Raw genomic sequence first — 12,354 nt, forward strand, 5'->3', positions numbered from 1 at the left:
AAAAAAAAAAGCTTTTACGCTTTTTCATAACTGTTTGCTACATTTTGACCATTAGCTGTAGAAAGCAGCACATCATCGCTAACTAAAATTATTTGTTCGACGTGAAGTCTTAACGTCATCTTTTTATCTGTGCTTGACATTCTGACACTCCAGGAAAGTGCATTTACTCTAAACTGTTTCCAAGGTGCACAAATTGATCAAACTGTAGAAATCAGATAACAGATGACGTAATTTCTTATATTTGGGTCCCAAGGAGACATGATGTTTATCTTTTGGTCTCAAGCTAAAAAGTCGAGGAGCCACAGTATTAATAATTCAACACATCCATTCCTCGGTGTGGGTCCTACCTTGTTGGTTACAGCGTTGATTGCCAGAGTGGGCGATGCCCCTCCTGACATGATGCAGTCCATCCTCAGAGACTCCGACTCCAGGCTGTATGGAGTCGACGCCTGGAAGTACAGGAGACAACAAATGGATCAGAAACTTTGCTCTTGTTAGAAAAAAAAAAAAAAAAAAAAAGAGAGAAAGTGCTTTTTCAGCATAGGAAAAACAACTCAGGCCTGTGAACAGTCAATAAAGATGCACAGCACAGTTTTTAATCTAAATAAAACATATTCTATCAGTCATCATATTATTTTATTAGCATTTATGGTCCTCTAAAACTGCAGAGAAAGGTGTTTTGTTTGTTTTTTTTCGTACTGCAGGGAACTAAACCCAGAACCAGTAAAGCAGGATGTGAGTGTGAAAAGATCAAATGTAAAAGAAATGACACTTGACAATTAACACACTATTTTTCAATCACCATGATGCAAAAACCAGCTGTGTGAAGGTGTGTCTTTGGGGCATTTAAAGTCATGTGACCTTTGTTTTCCCTGAGCTGCTGATACCAACAGACAAACAGAACGTGCTGCACCCTTTTAATACCCTTCAGCCAAAATATAATGTAAGATTCTGTTGAAAGTTTCTACCCTATAATTTGAATTAGATTGTCTTTGTGTAAAATTCATCACATACATATTTATATTTGAAAGCACTCCGATATTATAACTGCACAAGGCAAGGCAAGTTTATTTCTATCGCACATTTCAGCAACAAGGCAATTCAAGGTGCTTCACACATGACACTGAAATACGACGACAAGGGAAAAAGAAACACATTTAAAACTTTATAAAAGAAACATGTAAAAGGTGATTAAAAACAGCAAGTAAGAAAACAACACATAAAATCCAAAAACATAAAAACACACATATATTAACCCTTTCATGCACGCATTATGAGAACCTTAATCAAATTTTTTTCCTGAGTGTTTTTATTCCTCTTTAGGCATGAAAAAAAAACCCAATGTGATTGAATTTTTTTTAAATCAGCCTGTTTTTCATGGAGTTACAAAAATGTCCACTCAGCTACACCATGAATTTTATTCTTGAAGCAAAAAAACATGTATTTAAAACCCAATATCATAAAGTGATATGAAAACAGTGAAATGAAACCATGTTTAATGCAGCTAATCTGATGTTTTCTCACATTTTAACATATTCTAATACTAGTTATTACTCACTTCATGGGGATAATATGCAAAAAATAAATATTAACAATTGATTTCCACTCAAGAACCAACCAAGAACAGCAAAGTTACAGTAATGGTATGAATTGCAGTTTATGAGATGGTGCATAAGTGTCCACTGTGTTGGTTGATATGGAACTAAAACAACAAAACCCATGAATATACAAGAGTAAAACTGTAGAATAACTGTCCACTGTAGTGACCACTATGCATGAAAGGGTTAAAGTAAGAGTTGCAGTGCAGAGTTTCGAAGGAGAATATAAAATTTAAAAAGTAAAAAGCCTTTTAGTCAAAGGCAGCAGTGAACAGGGGAGTCTTTAAACTTGATTTAAAAGAACTCAGACTCTCATCAGACCTGATATTTTCTGGTAGTTTGTTCCAGATATATGATATATGATATACACAAGGCCATTTGATCTTGAAAAAGTAGGTCATTGTCACCTATCTTCAACAATCTTCTGCTCCATGTCCAGATGCATCCACAGCAGAGTCCTGCACGGGTCCACTTTTCCAAGTACTGCAACCTGACCCGCTACCCGCATTTTTTGACAAGTCTAATCCGCACCCGCTTTTACCCGTGTACATTAAACCCACAACCCAACCCGACCCGTGATTAAACACATCGTCTACACAGTAACTCACTTTAAAGGGCTTTATTTTTGGCTAAAACACACTCCATCATTAAATCTCTAATACACTACATAAAAATTTAAAGATTATTTAATTTTTGGGCTATTTTTTTCAGTTGGGATTCTTGCACAGCGGTTTTTACTTTTTTGTGTGTGAATTGAATGAAAACATTTTTTTAATGACCATACATAATTTTATTTACAAATAATTTCCTTTTTTTTTAATATATATATATATATATATATATATATATATATATATATATATATATATATCAGTATTTTATTATTTTTATTATTTTATCAGGAACTTATACTATTTTTACTAAATGCTGCTGACAGTCAGGGACCTGAGTACAATATTTCGTTTCTGTGTATTTTTATATGATGAAATGACAAATAAACTTGAATCTGAATCTGATCTGAATCAAATGGAAAAAAAAAAACAAAAAATAGGACCAATGGCCCTGTAGCTTACCGGCCAAATTCAAAGCTTTGGGAAATGTATCCAGATGCCATTTATTATCACCCAGTTCTGTGTATTTATTCTATTACAGAAATAGCCCATGTTTTGGTCATATTCCAATCAGATCTGTAAAAAATTCAAATTCCAACTTGATATCATTGATACTGATTTATTGGATCAATCCACTTCCTATCTCTTATAATGGGGAAATTTTTCAAAGTGGCACCAAATCCAGAATCAGATCCAGATCGAAACTAGAAGCACTCGGAGAGCGCAGACCTCCGCCAAGGCTGATCAGTGCCCCCCCCCCGTGGGCCCCCCCCACCCCTGATCACCACCAAAATTTAATCATTTCTTCCTTATCCCATTTCCAACAAACCCTGAAAATTTCATCCAAATCTGTCCATAACTTTTTGAGTTATGTTGCACACTAACGGACAGACAAACAAACAAACAAACAGACAAACAGACAAACAAACAAACCCTGGCAAAAACATAACCTCCTTGGCGGAGGTAATAATTTCAATACCTTGTGTTGACATCATCATACAGAAGCTGTATACCAAGTTTGAAGTCAATCAGAACTGGAGTTTGGGAGAAGAAGACAACTGAATGTTTTCCCCATAAGAGTCCATGTTAAATTTTCCGTAAGTTCCCGGATCCAGAAGAAGATCCTGATCAGCATGTGGACATTATGTTTTGGTCATCTCCCCATCAGGGCTGGACTGTAGAAATTTACACTGGATATCATTTATATTTACTGAGTTATTGCATCGATCCACTTCCTATCTGTTATTACGAGGAAATGTTTCAAAGTTGCACCAAATCCAGAATCAGATCCAGATTTCGTTGACATCATCATAAAGAAGCTGTATACCAAGTTTGAAGTCAATCGGAATTGTAGTTTCGAAGAAGACGACGACTGAAAGTTTCGTAACGGACAACATACGGCGACACCGGACGCCGCGTGACGACAGTAGCTTACAGCCTATTGGCCGGTAAGCTAATAAGCTAAAAAAAGACAAAAAAAAGAAATATCCTTAACTTCTTGTTTGTAGTATATGTGGTGCTTAATGACATCTGTGTTTGGATGTAAACAGAGGTGAATCTCACTTCACAATAAAACAAACCAACTGTGGATCAACCACGGTGAAATTAGACGACCATCATCATTAAATGTCCTGCAAATTATTTTAATCCACGTATCTTCTTTTATTTTTCCACTTCCTTGCCCACTACCCACTCGCATTTTGTTTAATTTTACCCATGCCAGTTCTTTTTTTTTTTTTTTTTTTTCCCGTCCCTGCATGTTTTTTAGGGGTACCCAACCCGGTGCAGGACTCTGATCCACAGTATAAATTTGGTGCCAATATCTCAATGTATTCTTCAGATAATGCGATTATGTCATTGAATGGACAGACGACAAAATTATTACAATACCCCTTCAGCCTGAACTCATCCGGGGGGTAATACCTAAGACGACCAACACACTTAGCAAATGCATGTACACACACACACACAATTAGAATTAGGTTTATTTATTTAACCCTTTCATGCGTACTGGTCACTACAGTGGACAGTTCTTCTCCAGCTGTTCTCTTGTGTATTCATGGGTTTTGTTGTTTTAGTTCCATATCAGCCAACACAGTGGACACTTATGCATCATCCCATACACTTCACTTCATCCCATTACTGTAACTTTTCTGTTCTTGATAAACCTGATCCGGAGTAATATGTTTTAGTGTAAATCAATTGTTATTTGTCAGACAGAAAGTTTTTTTTTTTTGTTTTTTATGCATATCGTCTCCATGACGTGAGTAATACAGGGTGGGGAAGCAAAATTTACAATATTTTGAGGCAGGGATTGAAAGACAGTGTATGACCAATTAGTTTATTGAAAGTCATGAGAATTTATTTGCCACAAGAAAATGGACATAATAGAAAATGTTTTTATTCTATGTGTCCTCCTTCTTTCTCAATAACTGCCTTCACACGCTTCCTGAAACTTGCGCAAGTGTTCCTCAAATATTCGGGTGACAACTTCTCCCATTCTTCTTTAATAGTATCTTTAAGAAAGTCGACATTGCTGTGTGATGTTCTATTGGTAGCATGTTCTAAAACGCCCCAAATAGCAGAATCCAGAGGGTTTAGATCTGGGCTAGAAGGCGGCCATAAACATGATTCCCAAAAATTGCTAAAGTTGGATTTGTTGCTGTTGTAAACAAGTGTTTTGGTGTTCTTGTGTAAGATTTTAACTTCAGATCATATTTTACTGCATTTCTAACGCTCTTGTTGTCTACCTCAAGTTCAATTGCCATTTTTCTCATGGATTTGTTTGGATCCTTTAGGATTTTGGATTTGAGAGCTTTAATAAAAGCTTTGGTATGTTTTTTGTTGCTTCCTCCACTTCCAGACTTTCTCGTAATAGTTTTGCTCATAGTCATTCTCTTCTTTCCATTCTAAACAGTCTTTATGGACACTCCAACTATTTTTGAAATCTCCTTTGGTGTGACGAGTGCATTCAGCAAATCACACACTCTTTGACGTTTGCTTTCCTGATTACTCATATGGGCAAAAGTTTCTGAAAAGGTATGGATAATAGTGTTAGGTATGATTATGACATCAATATATGTTTGGTTTCAAAACAATTGACGTAGTGCCTGCTGAGAAAAAACAACTAAATGTTCATTGTAAATTTTGCTTCCCCACCCTGTAACTAGCATTAGAATATGTTAAATGTGAGAAAACATCAGATTAACAGCATTAAAATGTTTTTATTTCATTGTTTTCATCTCACTTTCTGATATTTCAAATACATTTTTTTACTTTAAAAATTAAATGCATGGACATTTTTGCAACTCCATGAGAAAAAAAACTTGATCACTATTTTGTTTTTCATGCCTAAGAAGGAATAAAAACACTCAATAAAAATCTTGACTAAGGTTCTCATAATTTATGCATGAAAGAGTTAATATAATTACTTAGTTTTTGTTTGTTTGTTTATTTGTTCGTGTTGGTTTTAATTTGATCTTGTAGTATTGCTATTATTGTTTATGTTGTTTTGTTTGACTATTGAGTTTTCTTAAGAAGGAAATATAAGGGTGAATCACATTGTTTTTATGCTTGGAAATGGATACTGTATGTTTGTCTGGAATGGGAGGACCCCAGGAAGAGTAGTTGATGTATTGCATCAGCTAATGGGGATCCTAATAAATAAATAAATAAATAAATAAATAAATAAATAGTTCATATTTGTCTGTATATTTAATGTGTCAAATTGGGCTTTTCTAATACAGACAAGCTTTGAGCTGTGATTTCTGCGAGCTGTGGCCAAATTCAAGCTGTTTTTTATTGATATGTCTTTATAGACAATAATACACTTAGTCCATTGATTTAAATCAGTGAATCGGAACCCCCTGTGGAGACTGTTAATATTTACACAACGTATAATGGAATCAGTGTGCAGCAGATGAATAGTTGACTGCTGTCCGTTTTCTTCAGCCTTTAACATCAACACTTGCTGCTTCTTGTTCGCATTTTATTTGTTCCTTGTGCAACTGCATCTTGAGTTGAGTCTTTTCTAGACGGTCTATGCTCTTATTAACTCATTTATTTTCTCTTATTCGTGTCTATGCTGCATTCTTATATACGTGACGTCTTTAAAGCTGCAAAGATAAATCAGTTAGTTGTCATCTATTAAATTTAGCCAACAACTATTTGATCTTTGCTCAGTTTGAGTGAAAATTCTCTTATTTGAGCTTCTTAAATGTGAATTTTCTCTGGTTTCCTTCCTCCTCTGTGACAGTAAACTGAGTATCTGTGGTTTGCAGCCCTAAGAAGACATTTAAGGATGTCAGCTTGGGTTTTTTGGAAACACTCTTTCACTTTTTAACAGTAAATGCCAGATTCATTGAGAATGAAAATAATCTTTTCTTGCATATTGCTTCTGAATTTAGGATGCACCAATTGTACAATCTTTAGCCAATACTGATGCAGATATTTAAAGGAATTCTATGAACTATTGATACTCTAAACCAGGGGTGTCAAACTCATTTCAGTCCAGGGGCCACATTCAGCTACATTTGATCTGAAGTGGGCCAAACCAGTAAAATTATAACATAATAATATATAAATAATATCAACTCCAAACTTTTCGCTGTTTTAGAGAGAAAAAGTAAATTTACATTATGAAAAGGTTTACATCTACAAACTATCCTTTCAAAAGATGTGAATAACATGAACAAACTGAAAAAAATTAGTGTCATTTTAACAATATTATGTCTCAGTTTATCATTTACACATGTACATTATAACTTACAGATCATAGTTGGTCTACAAACACACAAAACATTTAATAACAGACAGAAAACTGTTTAAATTGTTCTTATTTCTCTTAAGACATTTCAGGTTGTTCATATTTGTTCAGGTTATTCAAATTTTTTACGAAATTATACTTTGTTTTAGTGTAAATATATGAAAATATTTACATTTACAAAGAGAAAAATTTGGAATTGTCATTATTTATGTGTTATTATGAAAGTATTTTGGTCTGAATGTGGAACCTGAACTAAAAGGATTGTTAATATCTTCAGTGTAATTTTTGCATTTCACAAATTCATCCCAAGGGCCGGACTGGACCCTTTGGTGGGCCAGATTTGGCCCCCGGGCCGCATGTTTGACACCTGTGCTCTAAACTATTAACAGCAGTGGGAAGCCTCAGACCAGTACACATTTAATTTTACTAAAACCACAAAAAATTAACACTATGTATCCACACACTGTACCACTCACTGAATAAAGAATAAAGCTCATTGTTTTCACACATCTGTATTATGGCATCATCAAGTCTATTTTTATATACACATACAGTCGTGAAAAAAATTATTAGACCACCCCTTGTTTTCTTCAATTTCTTGTTCATTTTAATGCCTGGTACAACTAAAGGTACATTTGTTTGAACAAATATAATGATAACAACAAAAGTAGCTCATAACCCTGTGTTTTTCAGCCTCGGAGTCAGGACCCCAATCGCCTGGAATTCAAATGGGGTCGCCTGAAATTTTTAGTAATTGATATTGTCTAATAAAAAATATATGGTGAGTTGACAGAGACACTCCCAATCTATAAAAGACATGACAAACTGAGTCTGAAACTGAAGCCCTGTGGTTCTGTTTATCTGTCAAATGTTCATTGTGGTCAGTTTCAGATGCTGCAGCTCTTTCATAATTCATAGTTTGAGTTCTTGTTTGTTCAGTATTAATTGTCAGCCTTGTAAATCCAAGCTGGACTGATTGTACATATCCTGACCAAGGAAAATCCAATTCTCACTTTGTGTAGTAATCTACACCTGGCTTTACTGCCTCCGTCCATAATAATATACATTATATAGACTAAATGTCATCTAAAATTAGCGTTTATTTGAAACATAGTATAGCAAACTATTACATGATCAAAAACAAATTAATTTTAGCCAAAAAAAAAAAGTCTCTGTTTCGAATATCTGGGGTCGCCAGAAATTTGTGATGTTAAAATGGAGTCATGAGCCAAAAAAAGTTGGGAACCACTGTCATAAGCGTTTAATTTCAGAGCTGATATCTATCCATTTTCCATGGTTTTCTTGAAAATAACCAAAATCACTTCAGTTCTGACATCAATATCTATGGCATTGTACTGACAAAAACAGTGCTTTTAGGCATTCCATGTTTTCTTTTCTGTCTTTTTTTGTCACATGATACACACAGGAGTTAGTACTTGATTGATTACCATTTAGTATTAACTTCTTATGTGTTTACCCGTTGTATGTATATTTGTCCCTTGGTTGTTTATTGTAAAGCGTCTTTGAGTACTTAGAAAAGCACTATATAAAACCGATGTATTATTATTATTATTATTGATTGCATAACCATTGTTTTTGATGACTTTTGATAGTCTAACAATTTTTTCCACAACTGTATATATATGTTTTCTATATAAACAGATATTCTATTTGTATATTTTCTTTTCCTTGACTCTAAAAGTTGTTTCTTAATGGTTCTCATCCCATCTGGTCACTTCCTAATGCTTTAGGCCCCGTGGTGTTAGTTTTCCTCATCATGGGAGACCAACAGAGTGACTCACTACACCCTCTAGTGGTCACATGTGGTGTAAATAAATTCAGATCATATTTACCTCCGTGAAAGAACGGCGGAGGTTATGTTTTTGGGGTTTGTCGGTTTGTTTGTCTGTCTGTTAGCAAGATACCTCAAAAAGTTACGGAAGGATTTTGATGAAATTTTCAGGACATGTTGATACTGGCACAAGGAAGAAATGATTACATTTTGGTGGTGATTGGGGGGGGGGGGGGCTGATATGCCTTGGCGGAGGTCTGCGCTCTCCAAGTGCTTTTCTAGTTCTACAATGTAATACATGGGCATCTTTGGCAGAACTTCACAGCTCTTTATTCTAAACCAATGGTTCCCAACCTTTTTTGGCTCATGACCTCATTTTAACATCACAAATTTCTGGTGACTCCAGACATTCAAAACGGAGACTTTTTTTTTTGTTGTTGCTAAAATTAATTTGTTTTTGATCATGTAATAGTTTGCTATACTATGTTTCAAATAAACTTTAATTTTAGATGATATTTAGTCTATATAATGTATATTATTATGGACGGAGGCAGAAAAGCCAGGTGTAGATTACTGCACAAAGTGAGAATTGGATTTTCCTTGGTCAGGATATGTACAGTCAGTCCAGCTTGGATTTACAAGGCTGACAATTAATCCTGAACAAACAAGAACTCAAACTATGAATTATGAAAGAGCTGCATTATCTGAAACCGACCACAATGAACATTTGACAGATAAACAGAACCACAGTGCTTCAGTTTCAGCTTCACAGTTTGTCATGTCTTTTATGGATTGGGATTGTGTCTGTCAACTCACCATATATTTTATTTTTTTTATTAGTAAGGTTTTTTTTTTTTTTTTTTTTTATCAATTACTAGAACTTCCAGGCGACCCCATTTGAATTCCAGGCGACCACACATGGGGTCCCGACCCCAAGGTTGAAAAACACTGTTCTAAACAGAAAAGATACTTTTAGGTAATTTTTTTCATATTTAAAAGTACAAAAAATACTCAGAACAGCCCCTTTAAAATGATGTTTGGACTGATTTACAACACTGATAATAATGTTACTTTCTTTTATCCCTTCATCATATTATCTTTTAATGAAAACAGATTAAAACTTACAAAAACCCTTTAATATAACACAAAAGATCAATATCTGCCACTGCCATCAGTAAAAAGGCATCTGATATCAACTGATACCACTGTCTAATTAATATATCGGTGCATCCCTATGCAGTAGAGCATTTTATTAAACATGTTCTGTTCTTCAGATAAACCGAATCTGCACGAACAGTTAATCTTTTATTGACTAATGGTTTATAAATACACCTAAATTGCAATAAAAGGTCAGTGTTGGTGTTACATTTTCCTTTGTTTCTTCCACCCTGATGCTCGCTAAGCAAACAAATAAGTAAGTGCACAACTGCTTTCTTGCCTTTTTAATTAATATGCATAAGTATTTCAAACATGTTCTCCGCTGATTGGGAATATGCAGGGAAGAGTGACAGTAAAAATGAAGAAGCAAATTAAATGTGACAAAAGGTTATGGAAAAACCCTGAACGCTTAAAGTTCATGGTTCCGCACTGAGCCTCCTGAATCACCACAAGACCTCGGGCTCCGACGACACGAACTAGTTCAGGCTTGGTTTAAACTGCGGAAAGTGGACACGTCACTCGCTCCGGATGCGATAAATCAAGCTGTCCTTATGCATTAATCACAAATATATCGAAAATATATTCAGCGGTTCATTTTCTCTTGTCTTTCCGAGGAGCTAGAGTTAAATTAGTGCGAGGATATAAGACGTGTTCAAAGATCGACGAGGGGTTAAATTGACTGAAAAAAAAAAAAAAAAAAGGAAAAAAATGAGGACAATATTTTTTTTTTTTTTCCCCTTGTCTGACTCCTTTCAGGGTTCAAGACAGCTTGCCTGCCTTCCAAAACTGCTTACAGTAAGAGGATTGGTTGGTAACAATGCAATCTTTAATTTATGATAAACTCCTAGGGAAACGGGTTGTCGGTTCCCTTGTGGAGAAGACAACAGAGAGGTGAGGAGAGAAGTGAGGGGAGGCTTGAGGAAGAAGAGGAAAGACAGGGAAGAATAGGTGGAGAGATAATTGAGCGGTGACAGACAGATAGACGGGCAGACAGGAAATGAAAGAGGGTGATTATGCTCAGGGCACCGCAGTCGCAGGTACTAAAAACTACACTTGCTGTCGACACATTTACACAATGCGTTTATGCGGCTGACGTTTAGCCGCGTTGGAAACTTCAAAATCTTTTCATTTGCACAGCCGCCGTCATGAGGAATCTTTAAAGACTTTGACTGTGTAGCCTAGGTGCAACAAAACCCCCATGAAACGCTGCGACATATTTAGCCCACCTTATTTTTTCTTCTTTTCTTTTTTTTTTTTTTCTTTCCCAGACGGTAACACAGCTATAAATCTTAGCACTTAAAACCTCCGTGTTTGTCCTTAGCCCATGTGACAGCCCACAGTGTGTCTGCCAGCGATGTAAGTGAGGCGTAAGAAAAGGGGTCGAAGGGCCCATCCATGTAAGACGAGATGACAAGGCTCTGAATTAATTAATGTTTGTAATAAAAAAAATCGTTGGTGAAGAAAATATGTCTAACGGCAGCCCCGGGGCCTTCTGTGGTAATTAACTGGAACACAAGCCTCTCCCTCCTCCCTCTTACTTCTTTTTCCCTTCTTCCCCTTGCAGCTTGACTTTTTCCATCTCTGTTCTCTTTTACCTTGATGTCTTTTTCTTCCCTTCTCGCACTTTTTTTTTTTACCCCCTCTGTTCCTTACTTCTTCCCTGTTTATCCCTTTTTCACTCCTATTTACCTCAATTCATCCTCCGAGCAACTGTGATTGTGCACTTTTCTGCTGCACGACTGCCTGACTTCCCAAGAGACAAGGAGGAAGAGGAGGAGGAGGAGGAGGAAGAGGCGACAGCAAAACAAGGAGAGAGGAGCAAAGAGTGGAGACAAACACAGAGAGAGAGAGAGGGAAAGACGAGGATTAATGTACAGAACCGGCGAAGAGGGAGGAGATGGACACAATCAACGGCAGATGAACAATCACAGAAGTGTGATGTGAAGAGCTGCTCTTAAGGAAAACAGCTAACGCGTACGTCGCCGAGGCCGATGTGATACGCATCTCAATGTTTTATCAAAGATCTGATATTTTAAACCATAAAAACCCAAACAGCAACTGCCAACAAAAAACGTCTACTGATCTAAAATATTTAGAATAACTTCTGAACAGTGGCGATTTCTCACAGACTGCAAGGGAAGCCCGGCTTCCTCTAAAATTACGAAAATTAAATGGTTAAATATGTTCGGTTGTGTTGACATTTCATTGACTACAAATGTGTTAGAACACGTTCATCTCACAGACGAGTTCGTTCAGAATCAGCTTTATCACAAATCAACAGACGCGATGTTGTTCACTTCTCCTCCATTCCCGTGTCTCTGTTTTCTCATTTGATCTCTGCTCAGTGCATTTGTCCGTAGACGCTCAGCGTCCATGCACTTCAATGGGACTGAGTGGAACAGTTTTTTTCATTGCCTCAAAACTGGACAG

At 36.1% G+C, this 12,354-nt stretch overlaps 1 protein-coding gene across 1 annotated transcript in view; it reads right to left on the minus strand.

Annotated features, from left to right (window-relative positions):
- Positions 1–12,354, minus strand: part of LOC115422987 (forkhead box protein J3-like) — a 331,117-nt gene that overhangs the window by 143,274 nt on the left and 175,489 nt on the right. The window contains exon 6 of the mRNA XM_030139653.1: positions 348–449. Coding sequence (XP_029995513.1) covers positions 348–449 — 102 coding nt within the window. The remainder of the gene's footprint in view (positions 1–347; positions 450–12,354) is intronic.

Source organism: Sphaeramia orbicularis, chromosome 7 (assembly GCF_902148855.1).
Source record: "Sphaeramia orbicularis chromosome 7, fSphaOr1.1, whole genome shotgun sequence".
Classification (NCBI taxonomy): Eukaryota; Metazoa; Chordata; class Actinopteri; order Kurtiformes; family Apogonidae; genus Sphaeramia; species Sphaeramia orbicularis.